The following is a 14,798-nucleotide window of genomic DNA, read 5'->3' on the forward strand; positions in this document are numbered from 1 at the left end:
AGCATGTTAATTGTTAACAAGCCAGCAGATTTTATGGTAAACATTATACTGGAGCGGGCAAACATAGGTATATCTATTAGTAATTATAACGTGTTTGTTTCGCAAGTGTATTCGAAAAGTCTGTTTAAAAACTTTTGGCAGGTTTCCTTTTCCCGTTTGCAGCATCCTGCCTATCGAGGATCGTTAATTGACTAGCTGAAACCCTAATTTTTCCTGCGATGTTAGTGTATTCGAATTCGACTGCAACCAGACAACAGTATGAAGGCCATACTTGCGAGATGTGTTTAACAGCGTTGTAAGTTGTTTATTGAAAGCGGAGGTATGCTGAATTTTTGAAGTGTTTAATAATGCAATGGCGGTTTGTTTAGTTTCAATTGAGTGAAGTTTAGATAGTACGGTGGTCATGTCCCCCTGTTGAAAAATACAATACCTTGGTGGGATTAGGAGCGTTAAAACAATGACGGCAAATAAACATTTCTGAAAATGGCTGCACACGTTTATGTGAAAATTACAGTTTTGTCGCAAAATATTTTTCTTCAACGCTGATCCTTGGGCTCGTATAAAAATTGCACCATTATGGTTATCTCGAATAAAAGAACAATTTAATCAATTTATCGGTAAAGAGTGAAATAACGTAGGCATGAACATTCAACACCAGCGTAGAACCACAAACCATAGTAAAAGTTTATCGCCATTTTAACTTTAAAGTCAAGCGTTAGTCCTAATGTACTTTCATTTGTTTGAAAGGTGTACGAAGTTGTGATTTACAAGTGCAAAAAAGAAGAAAAACAAGTGCTTGCTGTTGCTTCGCAAATTATTTTAGCGTTGTACGGTAGAGGTTGTTCTAACTACGCATCGCTGAACGTTCTAACCCAGTTGTTCGGACTAATGTGGGCAGATAATAGCATGGCTTTCGATCTTCTTACTAAACGTTATGATGTTTTCAATTTGTAGAAGTGATAGCAATTGGTAGTTTACGGAAGTGTTCGGCCAAATCGAAGTTATTAAGCTAACTTTACATTCTTAAACATTTTGTGGCGTTTGAAACCTTCAGTTGTTTTGTTTTTTAGCTTAATTTACTTAGAGCCGGTTATTTGAGAAAATATTTTTGTGGCTTGTTTTGACAATCCTAATATTAAAACAGACATGGTTAAACCGACATATTATGAGAATTGCTCACGACGATTTCCAAGTACCGCTTTATTATGTGTATTAAGGCAGTGTTTCTTAAACAGGTGAATGGTTCACCCCAGGGTGAATAAATTTTTGCAAGGGTGAACCAACCAAAAGAGGTGAATAAGGGTGAACTGTCAGAAATAAATGGTAGCCCTGCAGTAAATCCACTACTGAACTCTTGTTTTTTGGTGTTTGTTTTGCTTTTTGTAATAGTGAAGTTGGTTTGTACTGAGTGTATAAATACATAAATTTGGTTACTGTATTTTGTGCTTTTGTAGCTTTATATTTCTGGACTCGAGAAATTGTAGATGTGCGAAGGTAAAACTTAGCTTGAGTTAATCTTAACAAAAATCGAAACAATCTAAGTCATTTTGTGCTGTTATATATAGACGAGATAGTTTTATCATATCATGAGACAAGGGTGAACGAAATAAATGCTAGAAGTGAACAAAATTAAAAAAGTTTAAGAAGCACTGTATTAAGGTTCCTTTCAGCTGAAAGGGCAAACTGACAAGCGAGGAATGGACTTAATCTATTAAATAACGTAACGGTTGGTTGTGTCCAGAAATTTATTCAAAAGAACGAGAATATAGCTTGCTAAGCATATGGTTGGAACAAAACGCAGGAAGCTTGCAATTGTTAACAACGTTGAACAGCAGGCTAGAAGCACGATTATTACGAGGGATGCTCCAAAAGCCAGTCTAGTGTTACACGCATCATGACGTATGTTTTGTGATAATGTAATGCAAGTTTACAAGCTTTATTGTGCATGGAAACTTAAGCCCTGTAAGTTATATTATCATCGTGTTTCGAGTTTTGAGGTTAACCAATGCAAAAGAATGACAAATTGTAATCCCTAAGCTGTAAGATACACATGTGTTAACGACTGTGATCTAGCCCTTCTGAAGCTGCTTTTTGACCAACGATTATGGCTTAGCCCTTACGTATGATTAGTACACCGGAAGCAATCTCAGACTAGTGGCATCTGTCCCTATGCTATATTAACTTTAAATTTAGAATAAAAAATTGAAAACCATAAAATGTAACTTGGAATAAATATGCAGCAGGACAGGGTCATACAGTTCTGATGAACTAGTTTCAGAAAAATAAAAATGTTTTTTCAACTGATTACTTTTAGCTTTAGACTTGGAGATACCAATGTTTAAAAGTCAAATGTTTACTTTGCTTTGTTATAACTAGGCTTTTGTAATATAAGAAGGGATAGACAGACTAGTGTATATCTAACAACTCTTTAAAAAATACCATTTAAAAAAAACTTTTTACCTAGGAGAGTTTGGGAATTCTCATCATTTTCTGATAATTTAAAAAGTATAAAATATCTTGGTACACTGCTAACAAAACGATTTGTGGATAGTTCCCAGACTGGAATATTCTGAGAATATTAGCCTACGTGATAAATCGAAAAAAACTAAGCGTGGTGATTGGCTAATGCAGTGCTGACAGTTCGTTGTACGTCAAAAAGTGTGATGAGTAACGCATGTCAAAATATAGTAGAGTAGCTTCGCATCATTTGTAATTTAAACTACTTGCTCAATAGTAAAACAGAATTATAACAATGTGTCAGAGTGTTGCTTTAGTTTAACCGCGTTGTGACTTCACAATAGCAATTGAAACGTCATAGGTGTTTAAGTCTGGGACTGCAAACTGCTAGAAGCCACAAAAGCTAACGCTGATGAAATATCATGCCACTTTTGTTAACAGCAATGAATGTCGGTTAACACTTAGTGAATGCGAAGCTGAATAGATGGTGTTCTTTAGCCTTAACCACTCGCGGTAGTTCATACGTTGGGGGAATAAAAGGTACATAAACAACTTTCTGTTGTTGTTGTAATGGACCGTTACATAAATAGACAGTAACGCCAATCCCACGCGTCCCAATAACAAAGACAATACAAAATCACAAAAATTGAAAATACTTTGAAAATGTTAGGCAGCATAAGGTACCTATATCCCAGGCAAGATAGCGTATATCCAAGGCGAGATAAGGCACTTTACTTAGGGTTCGGGTTAACGTTTGGGTTGGGGTTAGTCAAGTATTGCTATATTTATTCTCCTAGGCCAGTAGATGCCTAAAAATAGATAAAATATATTTTATCGTTGCGAGTAGCTGCACTAAGCATTACGTCATATCATATCCTGCATTAGGCTGATCATTTTGTCAAAGTATTTTCCCACAAACATTAGAGCAATTTATTTGCAGATGAACTAGGCATGAAATACTGCTGTTCTTTGTGACTTGGATAACAAGATGAGTATTCAGAAGGGAACGCTGCTGTCAGCAGTTGTACTTTTGCAACTTTGTGCAACGTCGGTCGGTGGATATTACCCATGTGAGTAAAGTAATCCCCGTACAAACTAAATAGTAATAAATATTTACAACCCGCTTAAAAACACTAGGGGACCCGATTGTTACGTCATACTGCCTTAGCTATGACATAACAGTGTCTTCTGTGTAATGCTACTCTTAAACTTTATTTTCGACAAATATATAAAACCACTGGTGTGTTAAAAACCTTAACCGGTATATTTTTCTACGCTTAGTTATTTGTTTAATCAAATGTTTAATTGAGTGGTGTTACAATCGCCATTATTGATGCCCGATAATATATCGAAGCCGATCGGTATCGTCCGATACTAGGCTCGTGTAGATACCGACCTGATAAAAAGCTAATGTAATAGTTACAGCCCTGATTTGCAATTATTAGCAGCTATCCGATCAAGCTGTTTTTTAAATAGTAGGTTAACATTTGTAGGTAACTCAACTTCCTAACTTTAAACAGAGGTTTGACCTAACAACATGAAAAAAAATAGCCTTCAACGTTTTAAATTCATCTATTCTGCTTGTTTGGGATAGTAATGACGTCATTTGGTTTAGGGTCGCAAAACGTTTTGCCAAAAATATAGGGTATCGGGATTTAATCTTTAGTATCCGTAATCGTCATTTTAAGAGTGTGGTTTTAATAGTTAAACTTTATTTCGACCAGCTTACGAAACCAGAGTGGAGACATTCTCGCAGTTCAAATTTGAACTGGCAAAGTTATGGTGGTCGGTTGTATCGGTGGATCTGCACTACAACGTCGACGTAAAGTTTGGGGGGTTCCAAGTGGGTTACGCGGGAGTAATCGTCGATCTGAAACACCCGGGCGGTTCAACTAGCGAGGTTGGGCGGTGCTACAACTCAGGGGAGCAATTTGTGGAAGATGACAGAGACTCGATAAGCTGTGAGTTCGGGGTTAAGTTCGCCAGGGTCAACCTGAGTCTAGAAAACAGCAAGCACAGGTGGCTGAACGGGTCAAGGGTCATCTTAAGTGTGAGTGATTACCACTTCGGCGTTGTCGAAGCAAATCAACTGGGAACTTTGCTCAACGTTGAGTAGTTCCACTGATTAACGCTTCAATTATAACTTATAACGAGCTTCGGTTTATCTCAAGTGAAAACTGTTCTTAAAACCTTACAGGGACATTTTTAAGCTGAGATAAATTGTTCTACAATTGACAGAGCGTTGTTTGGTGCAATGAATGTACTTTAAGTAAAATAGAGAAATAAACAGGCCGCGGAGTCAATTGAAACAACTCGGCTCCTACTCTGGCCAAATAAACTGACTTATCATGGCACTATGCACGTTTCAATCACGATCGGGACTTTAATATTCTTGCTTATAGTCTGTACTCGAGTCCTGAGTCTAACACCGACCAAACAAACCGAATCTTTCGAGTCCCGAGTCCAAATCTTACTCCCCAGACCTGATTAGAAAACTATAGGGTATAACTGCGTCTACCGGCATACTTCCTTTAATGTATAGCCTTTGCAATTAAAAGCCCTGTACAAATGCTTTAAAACTGGAAATGATTGCTTGCTGTTTTTTATCTTACGCTAACTGTGTTCTTGTGGTTATTGTTTGTTTTGTTAATTCTATGCGTGTCGTTTTTTGGTGTATTTATTACGTTGTATGTTAGCTTGTGCACAAAATATGGTTTTGTTTATTTAATAAACGACCAAATGCAATTTAAGACGTACAACCACTGATGGATTTAGGCTTTTTTTTTAAACAATCTAATTTTCCCTAAATGTTGCACGCCACAACATTTTATTAAGCCTAATTAGACTTTATTGGATGGTCTTCGTTTGAGCAAAACGCTGACAGTAACAACGATTCAAATTGCAGAACAAACCTAAATGGGAACACACAATAATACCTACAAAGCAACAATAACCAAAGCAGAGTAATCTATAATACCATAGTATTACGATCATAGACATATTAAAGCTAAATACTCGACAGAATAAGATCGAAATCGTCTAAATAAAACCCTAAACCTGTTAGAATAAGTCCCAAATTAACCGGATTAAGGCCTAAAAGGACAAAACAACGCCTGAAACTGTGAAGACGGTGTGGGACGATCGGGGGTCGCCTGTCTGACATCGACCGTTTTGTTGTTGTAGACGTTTGGGCGCCCTAGGTTGAACGGTGCCGTTGGGGCGCCGCTGTTTTGGCACCGGATTGTTAGGCCCTGTTTGGGGATATTGGTGGGTAATGGTGAGGTTAGAAAATGGGTTAAGGCTGAAATTATTTGGGAAGTTAGTGGTCTACTAAGGTTGGGATTAGGGTTAGTTACAAAAAAAAAATTGTGTAGGCTTGATTCTGGCCATTTAGGTCTTATTCCGACGAGTATAAGACTTATTCCCATTTAAACGTTACGGTATTAGGACTATTAGGTATATTGTTTTTTTCCGGAATTGAGTTTTATTCCGACATTGATGATGTTCTTTTTTCGATCTTATGGCTGGATCCCACCCACACCCATTCAGTTAAATCAGTTACCATAAAACTGAGAAATATCCCGAAACATATATAAAGTATTTCCATACGTTACTATACATAGTCGATGTTTAAATACAATATCAAAGTTCACTTAGAAGCAATATTTAATAATGTATTGATAAACAGAGCTTTCACACTTCCTATTTACTATTCATGATAAATATTTACTGGGTCAACTAAAAGAAACCACTTTCAGTATACGTGTTTGCATTGTAGCCTACGTGTTTGCACGATAAAACACCAAGGACAATGAGACATTGAACCACTTCGTGCCCAGTAAACAAGTATATCCATGTTATCAGCGACAAATCGATACTCATAAGTGTTCATTGTTTATTCTCACCTTTTGCAAATATTTCATTTTCCATCTTGCTGGTGACAGCTTGTTTTTTTACAAGATTGCTTCTTAGACCGATATACATTAGATTGCTTATTATTGTTTGGTTAACTTGTGACAGCTTTGCACTATAACTGAACTTAACTTCACAGCACCAAACTACTAAGCTCTGCAAATGTACTCAAAACTGTTTGTTTTGATCCTAAATCATAAAAAGGCGCAAAATCTACTTTCTGTGGCCAATCACCAATCAGCGTTGATTGTGACATCACACATGCATAGGGCTAGCGTTTGTGCCATGCAGGGGTGCACTTATGTTTTTTTTAATTGTTTCGATTTCGTTGGTTAAATTATTTTTTTTGACGGTTCCGACTCAGACTGTTTGCCTTAAGGCTATTATATTGTTAGTAACACTTTTGAAAAAACTATAGTTGAAAAGTCAAAAGGTATAATCATCTCCAAACTAACTGATATTGTGGTAACAATTTAAGGTAAGATACATATCCCCAACAATTATTATAAGAAATAATGGTTGCACGAATATTTATCCGTGCATTTGCATTGGTTGAAATTTGGTTGGAATTTGATACTTTTTAATGATTTCTATGAATTAGGCTTGTCGTTTTGCGTCATGCTTGGGTGATTATAATTTACAACGTGAAAAAGGAAAATTCTTAAAAACTAAAATAACAAAGTATACAACAGATTGTTTCCAAAATAGAACAGCAGATTAATGGAATAGGCTTGATAATATCGATGGTAGTTTTCTATGTTTCAAAATGAGGCGCTGGTCTAGAATCCTACCACAGTTCTAAAATCAATGCACAAAATTTGAGTTAGGTTGCGGGTTTGGGTGTGGGTGGGTCAAGTATTATTATATTCTTTATTTAATGATAATACTTGACCCACCTTTACCGCACCCTAACCCAAAAGGTGTTTCGTTGTGGTAGGATTCTAGACCAGCGCCCAAAATGATTACTGTATTGTTAACCTGACATGACCGTAATAAAAAATGGGGGCTATTTATTTGTATAAATATTGCTAACTCATTATAACATAAGGCCTAAACGTTTCATTTAGCATTATATTTACCAGTAAAAAGACGTTTTTAACTGACATAATACATACGTAATAATTTACATATTAATTTCTGCCAAAGCTTTTATCTAAATTAAAGACCTTATTGCACAGACGTTCATGTGTCTTAAAATATCAAAATGACCTAAAATCTAAATGGATTGGTGGAACATAAGTTTGCTGGCTTATTTGCTTCCAATGTTGCAAGCCATGGGTTCCAGTGTAGGCAATAAACATGATTTCGGTGATGATCAATCATCAGAAAATAAGCCAAGCTATGCACTGGTGCCTTACACACAACCACAGAATGGAATCTTGTCGGAGTTTTACGCAACAAGCAAAAGCATAAAGATCCCAAACATAAATAAAACTTTTGAAATCAAGCAAAACTGGAACGAGAATGGGGTCGCTGGTGTGGTCTGGGAAGCTGTAAGTTGTAAACATTTGTGCCTTGCCAGTTTGTTAACTGTAAATCACAAGACCGATTTTCATTTATTATGCCTGTCTATTGAAAGGTCTATAAGTGAAAAGGTTTTGTTTAGAATCCTACCACATTTATTTTAACAGCAATGATACGAGTTGTCAAAGTTGAAATTGGAAGGACATGAATATCTAAGAATAAATATAACAATAATACTTGACCAACCCAAACCGAAATCCTAACTCTCACCCTAACCCAAATATTGTTAGCAATATTAACCCCAGACGAAAATGTGGTAGGATTCTAGACTGGTGCCCATAATTTAAAATATTAATATCATACTTTCTTACAGAAAGTTGTAATCTGTTAAAATTATTTCATATTATATTTTTATGTATTACATTTTCATATGCATAACTTAAATATAAACTTTTATATACAGGCCAAAGTGTTGGGGAATTACATGAAGTTGCACTGTGATATGAGGAACAAGTCAGTTCTGGAGTTAGGTGCTGGAACTGGTCTTGCAGGAATGGTGGCCTCACATCTCGGCGCTAAGGTCACACTAACAGACATCAACAAGGCTATTCCACTTTTAAACGACAACATTGAGCTTAATTTTTCTGCAAACTGTTCAAAACAATTGCGACCAAAATCGGATACATTGGAGTGGGGGCAAGACCTTAACCGATACTCGTCAAATACTTACGATTACATCATCGGTGCTGACATCATTTACATGGAAAGTACATTTGACACCTTGGCAAAAACTCTGACTGTTTTAGCTTCAGCGCAGTCCATGATACTTTTATCTGCAAAGTTGCGTTATGACAGAGTAGAGACTTTTTTGGAAAAATTAAAATCAACTTTTAAAAACATTGTTTTGGTAACTAAAGATGACTGTACTGGTGTTGTTATTTATAAATGTTGCAAAAGTTGAACAAAATTTGTCAAGCAACAAAAAATCACATCAGTTTATTGAAACAAGGGGTAGAACTTGGATACACTTACATGGTCTGTAGTAAATGGCACATTTCTCAAATGCAGTTTTACAAATAACCAAGTGAACTTTTTAACATTGGTACACAAATAAGCCAAAAAAGTGCAATTTGTATAAAGTTGCAAATCATTGTTGATTTTTTAACATTTGGTGCAATAAGATTACAAGGCAATATAATACAATTGTCATCAATTTGTTGAACAAATTTAAAACAACGGCTAACTAGTTGGTTGCGGTGTGAGTACAAAAGGGTTTTACCACAACAAGCAAGCATGCTCGGAGGTGTTTTCTTAAACAAATGAACATTAGTTGGAACAGTGTGCTTATACATATTAAAGAGTGGTGCATTATATTCATTTGCCACCAACACAAATAAATAAGGAAGTTGTAATTTAAGTCTCCTGCGATTTAAATTACTACATTGCATTGAAAATCCTATGAAACTGTTAATAAAGTACAAATAATGGGAATACAGCACAGAACTGAGGTACAGGGCAATACTTTCAACTGGTTCAAGCAAAAACTTGCTGATATCCTGATTTGAGCAACTATTTTTATCATTTGGACTTTCGTATTAACAATAATCTTATAGCTTTTAACAATAGTTTTAAACAGTGCAATGGTTTTTTTTAACTTTGGGGCAAATAATTCGCCAAGGACCAAATCTTTAAGTAAGACCCTGTTGAGGTAGCAAGCAGTGCTCAAAATAAGGGTAAACATACATTTCCAGATCGTTAACTCATAATATAAAGTCTATATATAACTTACATAACATACCAGGACAGAGTTTTACCTCTAATTTTGAGCACTGCAGTGGTTGCGTACGCGAATCAATAGTGTTTAGTATAAATTGCCCTAATAACACGTAGTATTGACCAGGGTTTGCGACATCTTAGTGTAGCGACTGGCTCCAACTGTTGGCTGTGGGCCATTTGTTGTGCATAGCGCGGCAGTAAACACGTGAAACAACTGTGAGGTGCTTAGCGCTCCAAGGTGTTCTGTTGAATGGCTTCTTGTACGACGCTCCTAAGGTGCGAGATCACACGAGCTGGATCCTGACTCCGCATAATCGCAGATCCCGACACAATCATGTTGGCGCCTGCGCAAATACATAAGGCGTGAGCAGGATTGTGGAACAAAGTGATTAAAAGCTTGTTTCAAATTGACTTTTTTAGCCTTAAGATTGAAATAAGAATACCATCAAAGTCATAATAAAACACTGTACGGAATAAGACCAAACTCGGACTAATACCTTATAGTTGTAATAAGGATTAAGTCCTATGCCCGTCAAAATAAGACCTATGGCCAGAATCAGGTCTAAACAAACCTGCGCACAGACTTCACGTTTAAACAGGATAAGGTGTTATACAGGATTGTAGCACTAAATTTGATAATAATTGCTAGTTGAACAGAAGTCATTTTGAAACTTTTCTACGAAACACTGTTTTTATTCTAAATTTGTTTTAAATCCTAAAAAGAAATGAGTTGACATTTAACAAAATGGCATTTTTTGAAGTAACAAACCCTGTTACTAATACCTGTTCGTGGTGGTAAATAACATCCCTAACGCAATGTTGCCAATGTATTGGAAAGAAACGTCGAGATAATACGGCGCTAATCTCTTAGGCCAGCGGTTCTCAACCAGTGGGCCATGGCTCACTGGTGGACCTTAAGAACATTTGAGGTGGGCCACAGACCAATTTAAAAAAGCTAGATTTATTTATTTATTTTTTTTATTTGTGTCGCTATATTTAATTTTACAGGAATAATGTCTTGGGGAGGAATTAAAAAGGAATGTAAATTTATTGTTCAGCTGCAAGTATCTCACTAATGCACTTTTGAATAAGTAATATGTTTTGAAATACGTTCTGCTGTGTTTTGTTCTAAACCTATTTAACCGTTTTTTCTTTCATAAAAATTTATTGGGCCACGAACGAAAAAAGGTGGAGAACCACTGGTTTAAACACTTGTATTACCTGCATCTGCGCAGTGTTGTATCGTGCTAATTCCCACACCTCCGTCAACACCGATGTCTAGGTGGGGGTAGCACTTACGAAGCTCGCGAACCTAAACATTGGTAAACATGAAATAACGGATGCAAGGATACACATAACACGGGCTGGTGGTTTAAAAACGACTTGAAACGCTTCGCAGAACACTTTGTTTTGTTCTGTTATAAACCAGTGGAGAAAAAATACTGAAAAGCATCAGCAAATTAAGTTTGATTAATTCCCTTCAAACTGTGGCTAAAAATCTATTCAATAGAAAATTCCTCCCAATTTGGTTAAAGTGATTTTTAGCAACGACTTATTGGCTTTTTAATCTTGAACTATAGAAATTAGCGATTCTATTCAGATCAAAAGTTTTTTTTCAATTCTGATTCTTCATAACCTTAAGTCGCAAAACATTTTTGATTAAAAAGTGCCAAGAACGACCTTGTGTATATTGTACACAAATGTGAGTTGGGTCTTGGGGGCGTTGTCAAACTGACTTTTGCGGCCCGCCCACGTAACAATAGCCCACTGTGACGCAATAAACAATGGAAAGAGCACGTGTTATTCTGTGGAACTTGCGAAGGTTGACAAAAACTGTTCGAAGATTATCTCGCGACAATAAAGCTCGTGTTCTACAAACACAATGGTAATTGAGACGTAACAAACACGTCCAATAGCGTCTATTGTTTATAACCTTCTTAATATAATTACGTTATACTTTGTAACTTTCCAGAACCAAGAGTTGTGTAAAGATAAAACATCGCCAACACATTCGTGCATTATAAAATAAGTAAAAGATAATCATTTTGTTACCTTTTACTGAAGATTTGAGTGCACTATTTTCAAGAAAGAAGTTAGTTTTGCTTGGGTCTCAAAAATTACTGTAATATTGATTAACTTTGAGATGCCAATATTGTATGTTTATCCATGTGCTGCATTTTAACAAGGAAACAATACCATATTGCAAATGCTAGTAGTTATGCTGACGATAACAAATTACCTAAAATTTAATAGCGTATGGTGAGGTTAACCAAAATAAATAACCTAAGAATTCCTGTTTAAAAAAGACAAAGCACAATTCTAACTAAATGTGTAAAAAATACTATAGTAGAAAATTATATAGTACGTTGAAAATCAATATAGGGCAGTTATTTTAAATGGCATTCAATCAGAAACATAAACATAATACCATTTAAATTGTGATGTTTTTATACAGTTACAAATTATTCTTCAAAACATACTGACATGTATATAGGAACCACATTGAAGCAACTAATATTGTTACATTAAGCCACCTTTTCCATCATTCCGCACATAAATGATTGACCTCCGAACCCAGGTTCAACGGTCATTACAAGAGCGACGTCAGCCATTTGTGTGTGGAGGAGATCTATGAGGGTCTTGACAGGAGTTGCGGGCTTGATCGCACAACCTGCTTTCATGCCTTCCTCGCGGATCTAAAGAAATACAAAGCGAACCTATCTTAAAGCAATCAAGAGCAATGGTAATCTATCTGAAAGCTAACCATGCAAAGTACTGCACTCTGTGACACAACAAAATTATGCCTAACTAATCCATGTAATCTTCTAAACCACACCCAGACAAACTGCGGCCAGTAAGCAGAGTCTGGTCAGCCAAGCAAGTTAATCATGCCACTGGCTCAAACTAAATATATATGTTATTAAATAAATTATGGCAAATTTCTCACCATCATGTTAAAACAATATTTACACCTTCATTGAAAACGATTTTCAATTTACATTATGTGTGATTCAAATTCCTTTTTGATCCCCTCCAAATTTTCTTATTCTTATGCCCTGGGGAAAATAATAGCCCAGCCTCGATAAGCCTGCTTAGACTATGGGCAGTTTATGTCAATTTAATCAACTTCCAAATAAAAAAAAGATGGTTAACTTTATTATCCTGACTGAGGATGTTTGATAATATGGGATCAGAGCTCATACCTAATACCAAGTGATAGTACCAGTACTCGTCCGATACTAGACTGGTATAGGATTTCAGCCCTAATTTACAATTCTACCTTGAGTTAAGCAAAACATGGTGAGCTAACAACTGAGCAACTAAAAGATAAAGCAAACATAAGCCTAACAACCTTTGCCTTTAACAAATGCCTTTGAATGCTTTAATTTCACCCAATGTTGGTTTATCATATTGTTTTATTTTGATATCGGAATGCAATTCCTTTTGTCTAAAATATTGGTATCGATAACCGAATAAAAAAGTTTTAGCATAGTTAATCAAAACCATAATGCCTACCTTAAATAGTTATAAAATTAACAGAAATCCTACCCTGATATAGTAACCATATGATCAAGTAGTATCATTGATGGGGTATACAACTAATATACACTACTATGGAACTATTTTAATATGGGTAAAGTGTTTAGTTTCTGTATTTTAGTTAAAGTAGTAGGTTTAGAAAACCTCTTTAATCAATTGTTGTGGCTCATTTGATGCCTCAAGGTGGAAAGTGTAGATGTTAGCACCTGCTTCGGACATTGCCTTTACCCACTGTTCTGGCCTAGATACCATCATGTGCACTTCACACACAGGAGTTGGACCCACATGGTTTCTAAACAAATATTGAATTTTGTCTGATTAATTGTTGTTTTGCAATCTGAACTAGTTTCATGTACTACATTATGTTTATGAAACAATACTATTTTGAAAATATTTATGTTTAATAAAAACACTTAATTTCAACCCAGTCTTTTCACTTAATGATAAGCCCAAGCCAAGTCCTTTGTCCAAGGACAAACAACATAGTAATGCACTGTCCAAATCCACATGTTTAACCAAAATGTCTGTGATAAAAGTACTTACAAATACAACAAAAATATTAATAACTACACTTCAAAGAATACATTTAGTTCAACATTTAGGTACTTATCAAAACATGTAAGGCAAAAAACTTATCATTAACTAAACTAAAAGTAATCATGCCTTATGCACTGGACAACTGGATGTCCAAACGTTATGTTAGGTACAAAATGGCCATCCATAACATCCAGGTGGAGATAGTCGGAGCCACACTCCATCATACGTTTGCATTCATTTCCAAGGCATGCCAGGTCGCTGTTTAGAATTGAAGGGCCAATCTTACACCGGTAAGCACACATTTTATATACAAATTGCCTATAAAGGTTACTAGAATTTCAACTATAGAAATTAGGTTAAACAAGTGTAAATTTCCCTTTAAATTTACAGTTAAGTTTAAGTCATGCATAGATTTAAAAGTTTCGAACAAAGTGAAATCAGTCACTCTAAATCTTGACATGAATAAACATCTCTGTAAGTTTAAGATGTTTTAATTTTAATATTTACTGATGTTATGTCACATTTGTGAGAGAGCGAGCAATAAAGCTAGTTACTTCAGTAATATTTTATCTAGCTTTTCCAGGTTACTCAACCTTCCATAATAAACTAGGGAAAACATGACTTGTAATTTAGGAATCTTTCTTTACCACACCAAACCACAGCTTTAACACACACGGCCGGCCAAGCACACATGTGGCTTCCGTTTTGTATACTTGCATCAGCCAAAGGATATTAAATAGAAATAGCGGGCAGCGTTATCACGCAATACGGAAATGCTTATGTAAGACGAGTGTCATATTTATTGAATATTTAGTTGATCACAGACTGATATTAAACATTTCCTTCTAAAATTAACGAACATGGAAATGTAAATGTTTATTCAGTTCTGTTAAAATTTACCCAAAGAAAATGTCAAAGACTGAATTCAGTCTGTACTTTAAAAATACTAATCCACATAGAAAAAAAAAATTTTGTCTTTTTGTTATTGAAAAATAAAACGGAATGGTGTATTTACTCATAGATTAACGTAAAAAACAAACTTTAAAAAGTTTTTTTTATAAAAATGCAACGTTTTGTTCCCGAACACAGGGGATTACCCGATAGTTGTCTGC

The 14,798-nt window shown here is 35.6% G+C and overlaps 3 protein-coding genes across 4 annotated transcripts; 2 read left to right on the forward strand and 1 right to left on the reverse strand.

Annotated features, from left to right (window-relative positions):
- Positions 1-3,395: 3,395 nt before the first annotated feature.
- LOC146131762 (uncharacterized) lies at positions 3,396-5,201 on the forward strand. Its single transcript, XM_083397487.1, has 2 exons — positions 3,396-3,527; positions 4,182-5,201. The coding sequence occupies exons 1-2, from the start codon at positions 3,446-3,448 to the stop codon at positions 4,571-4,573; spliced, it is 474 nt and encodes a 157-aa protein (XP_083253613.1). The 5' UTR covers positions 3,396-3,445; the 3' UTR covers positions 4,574-5,201.
- Positions 5,202-7,551: 2,350 nt separating this feature from the next.
- On the forward strand, positions 7,552-9,250 carry LOC146131763 (protein N-lysine methyltransferase METTL21A-like). The gene is made up of 2 exons (XM_083397902.1): positions 7,552-7,862; positions 8,297-9,250. The coding sequence occupies exons 1-2, from the start codon at positions 7,590-7,592 to the stop codon at positions 8,792-8,794; spliced, it is 771 nt and encodes a 256-aa protein (XP_083254028.1). The 5' UTR covers positions 7,552-7,589; the 3' UTR covers positions 8,795-9,250.
- Positions 8,711-14,022, reverse strand: LOC146131764 (ribulose-phosphate 3-epimerase-like). Of its 2 annotated transcripts, XM_083397903.1 has the most exons (5): positions 13,813-14,022; positions 13,294-13,441; positions 12,144-12,305; positions 10,831-10,921; positions 8,711-9,953 (listed from the first exon to the last, which is right to left on the reverse strand). In XM_083397903.1, exons 1-5 carry the CDS (start codon positions 13,986-13,988, stop codon positions 9,835-9,837), a joined length of 696 nt encoding a protein of 231 aa, XP_083254029.1. In that variant the 5' UTR covers positions 13,989-14,022; the 3' UTR covers positions 8,711-9,834. The 2 variants fall into 2 exon arrangements, with proteins under 2 accessions (XP_083254029.1, XP_083254030.1); XM_083397904.1 differs by lacking the exon at positions 10,831-10,921 and having other exon boundaries at positions 8,711-9,957.
- Between the last annotated feature and the right edge of the window lie 776 nt (positions 14,023-14,798).

Source organism: Ascidiella aspersa, chromosome 9 (assembly GCF_963924565.1).
Source record: "Ascidiella aspersa chromosome 9, kaAscAspe10.2, whole genome shotgun sequence".
Lineage (NCBI taxonomy): Eukaryota > Metazoa > Chordata > Ascidiacea > Phlebobranchia > Ascidiidae > Ascidiella > Ascidiella aspersa.

Excerpts from the sequence above, each read along its gene's own strand:
- LOC146131762 (XM_083397487.1), top strand. The coding sequence starts at position 3,446 with ATGAGTATTCAGAAGGGAACGCTGCTGTCAGCAGTTGTACTTTTGCAA. Across the intron at positions 3,528-4,181 it reads GGTCGGTGGATATTACCCAT|CTTACGAAACCAGAGTGGAG; the intron begins GTGAGTAAAGTA and ends TATTTCGACCAG.
- LOC146131764 (XM_083397903.1), bottom strand. The coding sequence starts at position 13,988 with ATGTGTGCTTACCGGTGTAAGATTGGCCCTTCAATTCTAAACAGCGAC. Across the intron at positions 13,442-13,812 it reads CCAGTTGTCCAGTGCATAAG|AAACCATGTGGGTCCAACTC; the intron begins GCATGATTACTT and ends ATATTTGTTTAG. Across the intron at positions 10,922-12,143 it reads TGTGCGGAATGATGGAAAAG|GTTCGCGAGCTTCGTAAGTG; the intron begins GTGGCTTAATGT and ends ACCAATGTTTAG.
- LOC146131763 (XM_083397902.1), top strand. The coding sequence starts at position 7,590 with ATGGATTGGTGGAACATAAGTTTGCTGGCTTATTTGCTTCCAATGTTG. Across the intron at positions 7,863-8,296 it reads CTGGTGTGGTCTGGGAAGCT|GCCAAAGTGTTGGGGAATTA; the intron begins GTAAGTTGTAAA and ends TTTTATATACAG.